Genomic DNA, 17,408 nt, shown 5'->3' on the forward strand with positions numbered 1-17,408 from the left:
TGTGAGCAAAAACATCGTTATCAATAATATAATTTTTGGACGGGGTTCTTGGAGATGCTCAGGTTGTCCTTGAACCACTCAACGTCGGGCATGGGGTATCCCATCACTCTGAGGTGTGGGCAAAACATCGTTGTCAATAATATAATTGTTATCCCTTGTTTTTTATCGCTTAATACTGGCCAAGGAATTTTTAGGTCTAAACAAACTAAATGTGAAATTTTCAGGGTCGAAATAACTTTATAACCCTTAATACATTGAACCACTCAACGTCGGGCATGGGGTATCCCATCACTCTGAGGTGTGAGCGAGACATCGTTATCAATAATATAATTGTTTTCACTCGTTTTTTATTGATTAATCCTGGTCAAGGAATTTTTAGGTCTAAACAAACTAAATGTGAAATTTTCAGGGTCTAAATAACTTATTAACCCTTAATACAGTCTTGAAGAACATTTAATGTGCAAAGCGTTAAATGGGACAGGATAAGAATATAATCATATTCTATTAATTCTATTATTATAACATTACTTTCAAGTGAGTGTTAAGAATATGTGACACATCATTGACACAAGTGTCAGGAGCTGACAGTATGCAGCTCGTTGTATTAAACATCAGAGGAAGAAAATGTGCAAGTATAGCTTTACGTAAAATAATCACGATCTCTTTAAATTAGCATGACCTTTTTGCTAGCGCCAAAAGTGTTAATCGATACTCGAGCAATAAAAATGATGATAATAATACGAGGTATACGTCACAAATTCTCTACCAAAATAATGATTATAATACGAGGTATACGTCACAAATTCTCTACCAAAATTATGATAATAATACGAGGTATACGTCACATATTCTCTACCAAAATAATGATAATAATACGAGGTCTCCGTCAAATATTCTCTACCAAAATAGTGATAATAATACGAGGTCTCCGTCACATATTCTCTACCAAATAATGATAATTATACGAGGTATACGTCAGATATTCTCTCAAGTTCTAAAGACCTGCACTCAAAAGTGAACTTGACTCCCTCCTGCACGGTGGCCCCCACCAGGGGAGTGAGGAACACCGGGGGCACGTGGTCGGGTTGGTCGTCCTTGAGTTTACTCTTGCTTGCGGCGTCATCTTCCTCAGGAGGAGGTGGCGGTGGTGGTGGAAGTTCCTCATCCGAAGACAGTGGGATTGCTTCCGTCTGGATGTCAATTTCCACCTTGAGAAGAACAGAATCATCAGGGGCCATACTTTCAAAACTCGCTAAGTGAACGTAAGTACTTAAGAATATAATACTATTTTCTTGCCTTTGATTGGTGGATTTTACTTGAAAGGCCGTCAATGATTGGCTGATGAACTTACTATCTCTCAACTTTTTTGAAAGCATGGCCCCTGGTCATCAATTTATTACTTTAATATTATCGTGTTACCGTATTGATTACTTCGTTTTTAAAACGTTTTTCTTAGCTTAGCTACGGGCGCTGACGTTATAGACGAGCAGGCGCTGACGCTGCGTATCATCGATACGTATGTCAAGTCATGCTTTTTAGTCCGTGCAGCAACGGACTAAAAAGGAGAAAATAAAATACTTAAAAAAAACTTTAAAAAAAACACGTTTTTCTTGTGGACTAAAAAGTAGAAAATAAATTATGGCTCGCTCCAAAAAACGTGGGTCGGGCTGTACGTTTACCATCTAATTGCCAAAATTCGTGTGTTGTGTGCTTTTCGCTTTAATCATGAATCTACCCGACCCACGTTTTTTGGTGCGAGCCATATTTTATTTTCTACTTTTTAGTCCACAAGAAAAACGTGTTTTTTTTAAAGGTTTTTTTAAGTATTTTATTTAACTGTCATGACAGGTAGAACTAAGGATTCTTAATTTTGAGCCACAATACAGCAAACCTATTAGTTACGTTTGCTAGGTCGATATAAGGGATTTCGTTAACCCTCTTTAGTCTCGGGTAGAGCAAGAATTTCCTTCTGTTTGAACTATCTTCGATTTAAAATTTACGTCCTATCTATTTTTTTCAACAGTTATGTACGATATTCAAGCCACTCCAAAGCCTCCATCATTGACATCAGTTGTGGCGATGTATTGTCATATAACAGATGAGCCGAACGTCCAAGGACGGGTTGCACAAAGGGTTGTCAGCTGGACGTACCTGCACGGGCTTCTCTTGGACGGGCAGCTGGACGTACCTGCACGGGCTTCTCCTGGACGGGCAGCTGGACGTACCTGCACGGGCTTCTCCTGGACGGGCAGCTGGACGTACACCTCACGCACCTGCTGCCCTCACGCACCTGCTGCCCTCACGCACCTGCTGCCCTCATGCACCTGCTGCCCTCATGCACCTGCTCCCCTCACGCACCTGCTCTCCCCTCACGCACCTGCTCTCTCCTCACGCACCTGCTCCCCTCACGCACCTGCTCCCCTCACGCACCTGCTCCCCTCACGCACCTGCTCCTGCTGGCGGCGGTGGTCATCAGCAAGTCGCAGGTTGGTCTCGATGGAGCGCAGGTTCTTGGTGATGACGCGCAGGCTGTCCAGAATGTAGGCGTTCTGCTGGCACAGCGCCTCGACCTGCGGCCGGTAAATCTGCATCAACTTAACATCAACTTGACTTCAACTTAGCAACATAAACTTAACATTAACTTAAGATCAACTTGAAATTAACTTAAAATCAACTTAAAATCAACTTAAGATAAATTTAAGATCAACTCAACAACATCAACTTAGCAACATCAAATTAGCAACATCAACTTAACAATATCAACTTAGCAACATCAACTTAACATTAACTTAAGATCAACTTAAAATTAAAATAAAATCAACTTAAGATCAACTCAACAACATCAACTTAACAACATCAACTCAACAATATCAACTGTTGCCCTACGCAGCTGCCAGCATCTCCCCCAGACACTGTGGCCTCCCTTGTTCTCGGCCGTAGACCCAGCCATCCCCAACCACTACAGCAGGCCCCAATACACGTAAGGTCCCCGCATCCTTCACCCCACCTGGGGAGGTTCATCCCGGCCGTAGAGGTCCTTGACGAGGGCAGAGATGGTGGTGATACGTCGTTGCTGTTCAGGCTCGCCCTCCTTCAGGAAACTTTCGATGCGCGTGCACAGTTTATGCGCCTCGTCTGGTGTGCGCACCGACGAAGACTCGCCTGCGACCTCCACCAGCAGCCGACTGCCCTTCTTAAACCACTCCTCCGTCTGCGTAAATAAAAAAAACTGGCGTGAGAATGTTGGCATTACTATAAATAATACCAGTATATTCGCGTGAATAAATTGGTCGCACTTGGCTGTTAAGACTATTTTATGGGGAGGGAATAATAAAATGCGGGGAGAATAAAATAGAGGGAAATATTTTATGGGGACAGTTAGGTCGACTTGGTGGGGTATAGGCAAAATTTTTCAGCAGAAGAGTCAAATTTTAAGGGTTACTGAAAAAATTTGTGAAAATTTTAGTCATGTACACGAGAAAGTTGACAAGTTTTGGTAGAAAATTTTGACAATTTACTGAGACATTTGGACAACTTTTGGGTCACTGTTGTCTGGTACATTATGTTTGGTCGACGAAAATAGGCACGGTCCAATAGGTTGAACGTCGTCACCGAAAATTCTCAATCGAATGAAGTAAAATCATAAGGATTGTTCCAATGACAATTTCAATCACAGAAATCTTCAAGGCCGAGATAGGCACACGATCGCGAGGAAATGGACAATCGTTAACACCATCAGCCAGGGTTTAGAAATCCCATTCACAGGGATTTTGATTTTTCTTAATTAAAACCAATAATTAACATAAAATTAAACACAACCTATAATTAACCCAAGATAGATCATTGAAAATTCCAATGTTGATGGTTCTAACAATGTTGCTGCAGTTCTAATTTGAATTTGGAGTCCCGTATAATATATAAATTAGAACTCCCTCAATTCTACGTTCACACTGAAATGCTTCACACAAACCTCCTTAACATGTCTGAAGAACTCGATGGAAAGTTCGATATTCTTCTCTGTGTTGTCGACCTGCTTGTGGAAGGCCGACCACTGCTTCTGCAGGTCACCCAGGCTGTGGCGCAGGTCATCACCGTCGCCGTCAGCAGCGCGTTCTCCCGTCCTCAGGAACGCCTCGATCCTCTCCTGCAGCAGCTGTCAAAACCACACACCATATCAACAAAATATACATCAACTTGAAAACAATACATCAACTCGACAACAATACATCGACTTAACAACAATACATCAACTTGCCAACAATACATCAACTTGACAACAATACATCAACTTGACAACAATACATCAACTTGACAACAATAGGTACATCAACTTGACAACAATACATCAACTTGACAACAATACATCAACTTAACAACAATACATCAACTTGACAACAATACATCAACTTGACAACAATACATCAACTTGACAACAATAGGTACATCAACTTGACAACAATACATCAACTTGACAACAATACATCAACTTAACAACAATACATCAACTTGACAACAATACATCAACTTGACAACAATACATCAACTTAACAACAATACATCAACTTGACAACAATAAATCAACTTGACAACAATACATCAACTTAACAACAATACATCAACTTGACAACAATACATCAACTTAACAACAATACATCAACTTGATAACAATACAGCGACTTAACAACAATACATCAACTAGACAAAATCAACATAATCAACGTCAACATTTCATAATGTTCGTAAGCTTTCAAGAGGAATATATATACGCGAGAAGACACGTTTAGTTTTTGGGTGGTCATGCGTAGGTCTCACCGCAAGTCAGATGATAACAAATCATTGCTGTCACTTACCGTGACGAAGCTGTCACTCACCGTGACGGTACTGTCACTTACGTTGACGGTGCTGTCACTCACCGTGACAGTGTGCCGGAATTGCTGGAAGACGTCACGGGTGCTGATAGCAGCTGACAGGGATTCACCGTAGCGGCACTGCATGCGCTCGAGCTGACCGCTCAGTTCCTCCAGCTGACGAATGATGACCTGACCGGACAAAGGTGATGATAAGTAATAAAGCGAAGCATCAACAACAAGCATTAGAATAACAAACATAGCGAAGCATCAACAACAAGCATCAGCATAACAAACATAGCTCAGCATCAACACAAGCATCAGAATAAGAATTTGCAAGTAGAATATCGACACTGATGGTTGACATCAGCAATACTGATGTAGTCTTAACAACAGTAACAGCAGTGCTGAGTACCAACAGTAGGTACCAGTATCGGCAGTACCACTACCAGCAGTACTACTAACAGCAGTACCTGGAGGTCACGGTGGTGCTGGCAGCGGGTGCTGGCAGCCTCGAGCTCCTGCAGGCGAGTGGTCCAGGCCTCCTCGAAGCGCTGCTGGCGGCGACGCAGCAGTTCCTCCATCATCGCGAGGTCCTGTGCGCCGGCCTCCGCGGGGCACTGCCATCAGGCATTAGCATTACATCCATGAAAGACTATGAATATTGAAAGTGATTTTCTATTTACAGGCCATTTTAGGCCATTCTTTACTGACTTAAAAAGGCCACTGTAATCAAATACGGCTACTTTCAGTTGAATTATTTCAGTGGTAAATGCATTCCTTCGATTCCTAAATTGCATCGGTTGGCAGAGCGTACAAATCGATCCCAGTAATCCGACCTATAACGCCATAGATGTTGTTAGGAGACTTTTCATCTTTTGAGACCAGTAAGTTATTGAATGAAAATTACATAAAAATTTTCATTCAAAATTATTCATTAATTAAAATTAACATTATTTGAGTGTTCACCTGATTGGTTATCTTCGCCATGATTGCATCGGCCTCGGAGCGCGCGAACTTGTTGAGCTCGTGGACGGCCTGGCGCGCTGCGTGGTGCTGCTTCAGCTCAGCGGCCCCCGCCCCCGCCACGGGCGCCGTCGTGAACTCCGACTCGAAGGTGGAACACGACCTGTGAATCTGGGGGAAGAAGGGCACGACCTGTGAATCTGGGGGAAGAGGGGCACGACCTGTGAATCTGGGGGAAGAGGGGCACGACCTGTGAATCTGGGGGAAGAGGGACACGACCTGTGAATCTGGGGGAAGAAGGGCACGACCTGTGAATCTGGGGGAAGAGGGACACGACCTGTGAATCTGGGGGATGAAGGGCACGAAGAGGGGCACGACCTGTGAATCTGGGGGAAGAGGGACACGACCTGTGAATCTGGGGGAAGAGGGGACGACCTGTGAATCTGGGGGAAGAGGGACACGACCTGTGAATCTGGGGGAAGAGGGGCACGACCTGTGAATCTGGGGGAAGAGGGACACGACCTGTGAATCTGGGGGAAGAGGGGACGACCTGTGAATCTGGGGGAAGAGGAGAGCACGACCTGTGAATCTGGGGGAAGACGGATTACGATAAAAATCTTGGGGATTAGCAAATTATGGATATGGAGGAGAAAGAACGATAATAACCAGGGATAATGGATCGACCTGTGAATCTTGGGGAGAATTTGAATCTCAATAATTACAGATGAATTGAGGATACATGCAGAATAATAATGTCCATCTCAGTTGTGACAGACAGGAATAAGTCCAAACAATGTTTGGATTCGCGATCTTGAGACACGATAGCAATCGACAAAGTTTATATGTTCGCGATCTTGAGACAAGAGAACAATAATTGATAATTAAGACAAGACAAGAGAACAATTAAGTTGATATGTTCAGAGATAAAGATCGAGATCGCCAATAATGAGATGTTATATGTTAATACCTCGGCGATGTTGCGACACCACTGGCTCAACATGGAGGCCAGGATCTGGAAGTTGGTGGAGGAGGCCTGGAGTCGCTGGAAAAACTGGAGCAGCCCTCGCACCACCTCATCCCTGGCGCCGCTCGACGGCACGTCTGGGGTTGAGTTGAGCATGTTTTAAAGCACGATTTTTAACTTAAAAAAATTATTTAAAAAAGAGTAATAAAGATAAATAAAATAATAAAGATTATTTAAAATATGAAAGATTATTTAAATGATTATTGAAATATGAAAAGATTATTTTAAAATATAAATAATATAAGATATGAAAATATTTTAATAGTGTAGGATTTTTTGAAAATTTTAAGTAATGAAAAATTGAAACCGACAATCCATGAGCAGAGAAACCCCGGAAGTCGATAATTTCGTAAATAATTCCACGCAAATTTTTTGACAAAATCACGACTCAGAAGTTAGCGTGAACCTTTTAAACAAATATCGCTATTTCGCTAAAGCAGCTTTTGTAAGCGTTAGGCGTTAGATCGTTTTCAAAATATTTTGCCATTTTTTACTGTATCTGGATATTTAATGCGTTATAAGCAACTACATTCGCAAATCGACCGTTTCAAAAATGTGAATTCTCCCTGAAGCGAACACTCATCAACTCTCGGGTTATCGTAGTAAAAAAACGAAGCTCATATAAAAAAACCCACTTCATCTTTATAAAGAAAATAGATCAGACTCAAGCAAGACAGATCAATTTCGAAAAGGCTTAGAATAATAACCGGTCGCAGGTAGAAAAAACTTGACTTAAATAATACGTCGCAAATTTGAAAACGATTCTCCTCAACAATAAGTTTCAATGAAAGGCCAGCGCATAGCAGATTCTAAGTTAATTTCCCTATACTATTCAGCGACCAAATGAATAATCTGTAATTTATAATTATAATATGTACTCGATTTAACCTATGCTATTATATTCCCATGCCAGAGAACTCAATAATTTGAATATTTATTAACTAATTTATGTATTATTCTCGTTCCCGATTATTTTTTTTTTATTTTGGACGACTCACTGGGCACTCCGGCGACCTCGGCCTTGGTGATCATTTCCTGGATTTTCTGCTGGGCTTCCTTCACTTCAGCGACGTAGTCCAGCAGCCGCCGGTCCAGCCCAGCGGCCAGCTCGTCTGGATCATCAACGTCGCCACGCAGCAACGGGCAGAACTGACGTTCCATGACGTCCAGATCGTCACGTAGCTGCCATGCAAGTGAACGTCCAATATGTTAGTAAATATATAAAAATATAACTCAGTACTCACTGCAGTGAGTGACAGAGCGCATTTTCTCGTCGACGAAAACGTGAAGTCACGGACGGACGGACAGACAGGCGGACGGACAGACAGGCGGACGGACATGGCGGGCACAATATAGCGCCTTTTTTCCATAAATGAGAAAATGCGCAAAAAATGGTGTTCGCATCTTCTGACTTTGATACGAGGATTTTTGTTATGAAATAACAGGTCAAACATGAAAGATGCGATAGATTTAGCACGTTAAGTGTGGCTTACAGCACCAGTGCTGTAAGATGGCCTAAAAACGGCCAAATCCTCGGATAAAAAGGCCTATAATTCAAAATATACTAGTAAATTTGTAGGTTCCGGTGCAAAAATTAAATTTTCCTTTTTCCGAACTTTTTAAAATTCAATGAAGTAGTACAACCATCAAAATTTTTGTAATTAATTTTCCTGTTTTCCGTTTTTTTTAATTAAATGAAGTATTGCTGCCATCGTAAATTTTTGTCAACAAATTCAATTGAAAAAAAAACTAACTTGCGGAATTTGTCCAGAAAAATACCCTGCAACACACCGGTGTGTCGTGCCGCACTTGAAGTGTTAATAATTTTGTTTCCATCTTTCTGACCTTGAGTTGAGAATTGTTGTTATAAAATGACAATAACTATAACCAACGCTGAAATTCCGCTCAAATAATAAAAAAATAACTCAGAACTCACTGCAGTGAGTGACAGAGCGCATTTTCTCGTCGACGTAAACTTGAGGTCACGGATGGACGGACAGACGGACAGACGGACGGACAGACAGACGGACAGACAGACAGACGGACATGGCGAGCACAATAGTGCATTTTTTCCATAAATGAGAAAATGCGCTAAAAACGGCACATAATTTCGATCAACAGAGACGTAAAATAATTTTTCATTATTTCACCAATCCTGTCTTTAACGCGCAATGATAGTAAAATGAACAATATTGCTAGAAAGAATATCTTATAGAATTTTTAGCTGTACAATGAAAAATATTGAAACTAACAACATAAGACAACATAACATAGTGATCTCGGCGCTGAAGTGTAGGCCTGATGTGGCCTGTCGCCGGTTCTTTTCCTTTTCGTGCCTTGTTCACAGAAGATCTAAACTCGTGTCATTTGACCGGATCTTTTCATGACTGACGATAGTTTGAAGTAGCTACCTACTAGACTTCCACCGGGTTCGATATGGTGCTAGGCATTTCAAATCTGAACATATATTTTTCCATAGCTTTATCTAGTCTGTTCTTGAACGCGTTCATACTTGGAGCGCCATAATAAATATTGAAGATTCTATAGGGAAGAAGTCACAAGGTCTAACAAGTATAACAAGTATTCTTACTCCGACGCTCCTAACCGCGATCTTTGTTTGAATTTAATACTTTTTCTTCATAAATTTCTTTAGAAAATAATTTTATTGCCAATAAGCATTGAAATGATAGTGTGTTGAGACTCACACTACATATTAATGATAGTGCCTTAAAAATAACATTGATTGCACCTTACAAATGAGGTAAAGATAGTGACTATAAAGTATCAAGCCAATAATAGTGCTATAGACTCACAGCGTCAATGTTGCGTTTGTAAGTGTTCCAGATAGTGATCATCTCCTTAGTGTTGGTGATGGTGAGTTTGTACTGCGAGTGAAGGTCCGTCACTAACAACTGCTTCTTGTTCAGCGACTCCAGGATGGTCTGGACGCACAGCACCGCGCGCTTGCTGTCCAGGTAAGGGTCGTCAACCTGACCAGGATATATGGAATATTGATAAGGGAATAAACACATTTTAAATAAAAATAATAATAATAATAATAATAACTTGACCAGGATATATTGAATATTGATGAGGGAATAAACACATTTTGAACAACAAGAATATAATTTAATGATATTTATAAAAAATATACATGATATAAAATTATATTAATATAAATTAATATAATTTTTAACAGTAAGAATATACTTTAATGATTACTGTGGAATTAATGTTCAAAAGTTTCGCATTGCCAACAATAAATGTTTTGACTTGAATGAAGCTCGACTCTTAACCATTTTAAACAATGACGAAGGGGAAATTCAAATTCGAAATAAAGACACAATATTCATCGAAATTTTGCAAGCAAGTAGAAATAATAATTCTAAAAAAAACAATAGGCATACGGCACCTTTTGTGCCGAGTTGATGAAGGCAGACCCCATGTCACCGAGGTCTGTAATCATGCCCCGGATGGTCTGCCAGGTCTCCTCGATCACAGGACCAGCGTCTTCAGCCGCTGGAGCACGGAGCAACTTCTCCAGCTGCTCCAGGTCACTCTGGATCTTCTCGGCAGACTCCAGGAAATGTACATACTTCTCTATGAGGCTCACTCGCGTCTCTGAAGGCACAATAAAATATATTCAATTTGAATTTGAATTCTATCGATTTATCTTGTAAAACTTTTATCGATTCTCTTCTTCTATCTTATTGATTCTATTGATTCCCTACACTTCTTCTATTGATTTATCTTCTTCGTTTTGAAGCTTGAACGTAATTGTTCAGAGAGTGCGTGAATTGTCTCACGTTTTCATTTCTCGACACAAGTTCAATTAGTCATTTCTCACTACCCTAGTTTGCATTGTACATACCGACATTGTGTTCACTATCAGCCAAGTACTAAGAACAAAGGATAAACAATCCTCAGACAATTTTGATATCACTTATAAAAATAATTGTCAAATACCTGCAATCTGTTAAATTGTGACAATTTTTCTTGTGCGGACGAATCTGTTAAATTCTGACAAATTTTCTTATACGGACGAATTAAAACTTAATTTCATGGCGTTTTCATGGTGCTGCAATGATACCGCGAGATTTATTTACAAATACTTAATGTTTGTGAGTAATTATATTATTTACCAAGAGATTTGATGATGGATGCGGAGTGGTGGCGCAGAGCGGCGGCCTTGTCAGCGCAGTCGCGGTGTTCCTCGTCCGGTAAATCTTTCTTCGCCTCGGCGAGGAAACGGTCGATGGCGTCCATGTCGCCGTTTTTGGCCTAAAATTAGAAACATTATTATATTTATTGTTTCTAATTGAATGTAATAAAAATTATTATGCGAACTTACTTCCGAAAATTACTTTAAAACTCAAATTATATTACGTATTATAGCGGTTTCAGCGTTTATTATATGCCGTAGGCCCGTCGCTGATTCTTAACATTGCAGAACGTCCACAGCATATTGCGCCTTGAATTCGCAATTCACTGCTTCAAATTTTCTTTCCTTAACCGCACCTTTAACATGTCATTTTTTGTTTAAATATTGTAGAATAAAAATATTTTATAAAACACTTTATAAATATATAATAAAAACACTTTTTTATAAAATCATTTTTTTATACATTGTTATAGATATTAGTATTAAGATATGTTGCATTCATTGATAAAATAATAAAAAATACACTAGGGTAATGAAGATTAAGGGAATTATATAACTTGACAATAACAATAATAAAGAAGATTTCCACACATCAGCGATTATTAAAGTGCAAACACAACAGAAACAATTGTAGAACTCGAGTAAAACCCATTCGAGTAAGATTCTAAGTAGTATTTCAAAGATTAAAATTCCCAAGTCTTTTATGGCGGTAGCAACTACCAGAAAATCGATAAAACATCGTCTTGACCAAGTAACAGAAGTTAGGAACTCTCGCACATGTATTAGCGCCTCTCCGTACGTTTAATTATACCGACCATCTGCCGTGACAACCGTGATGAAATTGCAGCTCTAGCTGAGCTCATTCTTTGATACCTGCTAACGGTGTAAGTAAGGAAACAAAAAATTGTGTTTTTAGCAGCGAAGTTTTGGACAACTCAATCGATTTAAAGATGATACGCGCACACTCGCGAAAGTGAACGTTAACTGAACGTATTCTGAAACAAGTGGACACTAAGAGAATTTGTCAAGTATTTTAAAGTGCATTGACATCGTTGGGAGACTGGAAATGTGGAAAGGAAGTTGTTACTTCACAAGACGAATGTCCGCCGAACTCGTCGATCTGCAAGAATTCAAGTCATGTTCAGGCCTTACCTTATGGTCGGCTTTGAGGTGCAGGTGCAGGACTCACCTTGGTGTCAGCCATGAGGTGCAGGTGCAGGTGCAGGTGCAGGACTCACCTTAGTGTCAGCCATGAGGTGCAGGTGCAGGTGCAGGTGCAGGACTCACCATAATACCACTCATACCAGGTGAACGTTGATAGCGGCGTCAAAAGGTACAGATTCATACCACTCATACCAGGTGAACGTTGATATAGCGACTTCATAAGGTACATAATAATACCACTCATACCAGGTGAACGTTGATAGCGGCGTCAAAAGGTACAGATTAATACCACTCATACCAGGTGAACGTTGATATAGCGGCTTCATAAGGTACAGAATAATACCACTCATACCAGGTGAACGTTGATGGCGGCTTCATAAGGTACAGATTAATACCACTCATACCAGGTGAACGTTGATAGCGGCTTCACGAGGCACAGATTAACACCACTCATACCAGGTGCGCGTATAAATCATTTAAGATCAGGTGAATCATAAATCAGAACAAATCAGTACAAGGCACCACTTAACCCTCTCCCGCCTGACATGAGTAACCGGAGCAATATTGTCACAAGTCTACTTCCCACAAAAGATACATTCTAGTGAGCGCAAAATGACTTGCACTGATGGTTGCCGCCACGTACGACAACTTTAAAATGTTCTCTGTTGCGTACAAACGTCCTCTGGTTGCTACACGCAATAGTTTACGTGTAATTTGCCGCCACGTACGACAACTTTAAAATGTTCTCTGTTGCGTACAAACGTCCTCAGGTTGCTACACTCAATAGTTTACGTATAATTTAAGTTCAAAATTATGTTCCCGGAGAGTGACATACGGCGGTAGAGGGTTAATACCACCTATACCAGGCGCAAGTTTGAAGCTAGTATACCAAGAAAAAGTGGTACCATTCATACCATGTTGGACTTTAAAGCATTCGTAACCGATACGCGTTTACCACAGTTATGCCAGGTACACGTTTATTGAAACTATATCAGATAAACGTTAACAACAGTTATACCAGCAGAGAGTTTATGCATGTTAGCTGAGCCTGGTACGTTTTCATAACAATAACACCAGGTTCGATCATATACCAGCTATATTAGGTATGAACGCAAAGCAATTAAACCAGACACGAATATACATAATTAATACAAAGCACACACTGGCTATATACCCGGTACGAATTAATTGCAGTCTAACCATGAACTTTATAGCGGCAATAGCAAGGACGAGTTTTTTGTTATCTGGACGATGTTTTTTAATGTTTAGCGACAGTTAAGAATAAGCAAGATTAATTTAACATTGATCTAGAATAATTAAAACAGTAATGCTGCGTAAAAACAATTCAGTAATAGCATGAACAACAAATTTTTTCATTATTCCAGGTGACGTTGAGTTAGCGTTGACGTTTAAGTTGATGTATGAGGTGTATTAGTATGGTATTATGTATGTATTTATGTACAAGTATAATGAAACACAATTCCCGTTCAACATACCGAGTTGTACATCTCAAAAGTATTTATTTATGTATTAGTATAATGAAGCACAACTATTGTTCAACATACCGAGTTGTACATCTCAAGGAACTGGTTGTGGAGCTGAGTGCGCTGATGTATGAGGTGTATTAGTATGTATTATGTATATATTTATTTATTAGTATAATGAAGCACAACTGCTGTTCAACGTACCGAGTTGTACATCTCAAGGAACTAGTTGAGGAGAAGAGTGCGCTGATCTATGAGGTGTATTAGTATGTATTATGTATGTATTTATGTATTAGCATAATGAAGCACATCAGCTGTTCAACGTACCGAGTTGTACATCTCAAGGAACTGGTTGAGGAGCTGAGTGCGCTGGACTTGCAGCTCGGTGGTGTCAGCGCACAGAGCTGAGAAAGCCTCGCGTCGTCTCTCCAGCTCCTCCACTACACACGTCACTCCCTAGAGGGACGAAGCAAAAGATTCAGTGGACGTCAATTGATTAAAAATGTTAAGGATCAATATTTCAAGATTATTTGAAGAGATTCAGTGGAAGTCGTATGATTAAAAGTTTTAACGGTCAATATTTCAAGTCAGTGGACGTCAATTGATAATGAGTTTTTACGATAAATTTTTCAAGATTATTTGCCACACGTCGGCTTTGAATGTTCCACGGCCGCTGTTAGAGTGTGAAAGGAAGCTTCAGAGGACAAATACGAAAAAGCAATGATATTGTACCGAATTCATTTTTTGTTTGATGGGACTGTCGTGAGATAATTTTTTCTGTTAAAAACATACTACTCAGTTTTAGGAATGACTAATCTAGGAACAGAATATCGCCCGCTTACATTTTCCCAGAAAAATTATGTGTTAGGAATTACAGGATGTTAATACAAATGCCTTCAGTATAATGTAGTCACGCATACCGCATTAAAGCGTTTGTTTACAAATAAACAAAGAGTACAATAATTTTAATAACGTTCTGCAATCAAAACATAGACAAAAATGATCCGACAGCCGTCATGTGACCTCATAGCAAATACTGTGAATAATTAATCAAGTATACAGAACATTCACAAACATCAGAACGCGATTTTTTTTATCCCTACAATCGGGTGGTCTCATTAAACAGGCCGAAATTCATGTAAGGTTTTCTAGATTTGGTCATGAGGAGCAAGTGGTCAAATTAGATGCAATATACTGTAATTATAAATTAAATACTAATAAATAATAAATTTCTTATTAAATGCAATATACTGTAACATTATATTAAATACTAATAAATAATAAATTTCTTATCAAATGCATAATACTATAATATTAAATAATAAATTTCTTAATAAATTTTCTACATACATTCGATATGTATTTATTTATTTGATATTGTTGTACGTTTCCTGTTTAATACTGTTCTGCGCCACCAATATTTATTTAATATATATTTTAAATGCAATATCCTGTAATAATGAATCAAATACTACTAAATAAAAATTTAATATTAGATGCAGTATACTGCAATATTGAATTAAATACTAATAAATAATAAATTTCTTATTATATGCAATATGCTGTAATAATAAATCAAATTCTACTAAATAAAAAAATTTATTAATAAATGCAATATATTGTAGGTAATAATAAATCAGATACTACTAAATAATAAATTTCTTATTAAAAGCAATATCCTGTAAAATTGAATTAAATACTACTAAATAAAAATTTCTTATTAAATACAATATCCTCTAATATTGAATTAAATACAACTAAATAAAAATTTCTTATTAAATAAAATACCCTATAATATTGAATTAAATACTACTAAATTAAAATTTCTTATTAAATACAATATCCTGTAATATTTGATTAAATACTAATAAATAATAAATTTATTATTAAATGCAATATACTCTAATATTGAATTAAATACTAATAAATACTGCATTCTTATTAAATGCAATACACTGTAATATCCAAGACTGTCCGTGGCCCCGCGGGTGCACACCTGGTTGTGGGGCTGGTGTCGGCCCCCCGTGACTTCAATGACCGCATAGCCCTCGTGCAGCGCGGGCTGTACGGCCTCCTCCACCAGCCCCACCACGGTGGAGAGGCGCTGGTGACGCAGGGTTGCTCCATCCTCCCCTGCAACCTGCACCTCCGCCTGCTCCAGCTTCGTCAGCGCCTGCGTCGCGAGTTATACGTTAAAGTGACGAACGTATAAGCAAAAACTTCATAAATAATACTTCAAGAAGAGCATTAGCGATACGTCAAGGGACGAACGTATGAGCAAAAACTTCATTAAGAATACCTCAATAAGTGCATTAGCGATACGTCAAGGGACGAACGTATAAGCAAAAACTTAATAAAGAATACCTCAATAAGTGCATTAGCGATACGTCAAGGGACGAACGAATGAGCAAAAACTTCATATATAAAACCTCAATAAGAGCATTAGTTATACGTCAAGGGACGAACGTATGAGCCAAAAACTTCATAAATAATACCTCAAAAAGAGCATTAGCGATACGTCAAGGGACGAACGTATAAGCAAAAACTTAATAAAGAATACCTCATTAAGAGCATTAGCGATACGTTAAAGGGACAAACGTATGAGCAAAAACTTTTTATTCACAATCAAGTCACGAAAAATTCAAGAATGGGCAACAGGTCATGGGCCTATTTTCTTCAATGCCGTCACTTCTTTTCAATTCTATAAAGAATACCTTAAAAAGAGCATTAGCGATACGTCAAGTGACAAACGTATGAGCAAACACGTCATAAAGAATACTTCACTCCACTAGCGTTAATAAAAATAATAAGAATTTCATCATAATATAATATTTTATAATAAAACTCGCTCTTATTAGAAGAATGTGTCTGAAAAAGAGCAGGCGTGCGCGAGCCTGAAGAAGAGCACGGCCCGCTCACCGTATGCGCAAGCCTGAAGAAGAGCACGCCGCGCTCACCGTGTGCGCGAGCCTGAAGAAGAGCACGCCCCGCTCACCGTGTGCGCGAGCCTGAAGAAGAGCACGGCCCGCTCACCGTATGCGCAAGCCGAAAGAAGAGCACGCCCCGCTCACCGTATGCGCAAGCCTGAAGAAGAGCACGCCCCGCTCAACGTATGCGCGAGCCTGAAGAAGAGCACGGCCCGCTCACCGTATGCGCATGCCTGAAGAAGAGCACGCCGCGCTCACCGTATGCGCGAGCCTGAAGAGGAGCACGCCCCGCTCACCGTATGCGCGAGCCTGAAGAAGAGCACGTCTCGCTCGCCGTATGCGCGAGCCTGAAGAAGAGCACGGTGCGCTCACCGTATGCGCGAGCCTGAAGAAGAGCACGGCCCGCTCACCGTATGATCGAGCCTGAAGAAGAGCACGGCCCGCTCACCGTATGCGCGAGCCTGAAGAAGAGCACGTCTCGCTCACCGTATGCGCGAGCCTGAAGAAGAGCACGGCGCGCTCACCGTGTGCGCGAGCCTGAAGAAGAGCACGCCCCGCTCACCGTATGCGTGAGCCTGAAGAAGAGCACGTCCCGCTCACCGTGTGCGCGAGCCTGAAGAAGAGCACGGCCCGCTCACCGTATGCGCGAGCCTGAAGAAGAGCACGTCTCGCTCACCGTATGCGCAAGCCTGAAGAAGAGCACGGCGCGCTCACCGTATGCGCGAGCCTGAAGAAGAGCACGCCCCGCTCACCGTATGCACGAGCCTGAAGAAGAGCACGGCGCGCTCACCGTATGCGCGAGCCTGAAGAAGAGCACGCCCCGCTCACCGTATG

The 17,408-nt window shown here is 40.3% G+C and overlaps 2 protein-coding genes across 2 annotated transcripts in view; both read right to left on the reverse strand.

Moving 5' to 3' along the window:
* Positions 1–20: 20 nt before the first annotated feature.
* LOC108682034 lies at positions 21–12,260 on the reverse strand. Its single transcript, XM_047880518.1, has 15 exons — positions 12,238–12,260; positions 10,980–11,118; positions 10,250–10,458; positions 9,651–9,827; positions 7,836–8,019; positions 6,781–6,914; positions 5,817–5,984; positions 5,321–5,467; positions 4,914–5,039; positions 3,971–4,153; positions 3,008–3,211; positions 2,431–2,570; positions 2,189–2,240; positions 1,003–1,208; positions 21–108 (listed from the first exon to the last, which is right to left on the reverse strand). The coding sequence occupies exons 1-15, from the start codon at positions 12,250–12,252 to the stop codon at positions 21–23; spliced, it is 2,172 nt and encodes a 723-aa protein (XP_047736474.1). The 5' UTR covers positions 12,253–12,260.
* Positions 12,261–16,828: 4,568 nt separating this feature from the next.
* Positions 16,829–17,408, reverse strand: part of LOC108682035 — a 45,086-nt gene continuing 44,506 nt past the window's right edge. The window contains exon 14 of the mRNA XM_047880519.1: positions 16,829–16,921. Coding sequence (XP_047736475.1) covers positions 16,829–16,921 — 93 coding nt within the window. The remainder of the gene's footprint in view (positions 16,922–17,408) is intronic.

Source organism: Hyalella azteca, unplaced genomic scaffold (assembly GCF_000764305.2).
Source record: "Hyalella azteca isolate HAZT.00-mixed unplaced genomic scaffold, Hazt_2.0.2 contig5528, whole genome shotgun sequence".
Lineage (NCBI taxonomy): Eukaryota > Metazoa > Arthropoda > Malacostraca > Amphipoda > Hyalellidae > Hyalella > Hyalella azteca.

Coding starts and splice junctions, on each gene's coding strand:
- LOC108682034 (XM_047880518.1), bottom strand. Junction 8,020..9,650: donor ACAAACGCAACATTGACGCT/GTGAGTCTATAG, acceptor CTTGCATGGCAG/CTACGTGACGATCTGGACGT. Junction 2,241..2,430: donor CAGGTGCGTGAGGGGAGCAG/GTGCGTGAGGGG, acceptor CTGCCCGTCCAG/GAGAAGCCCGTGCAGGTACG.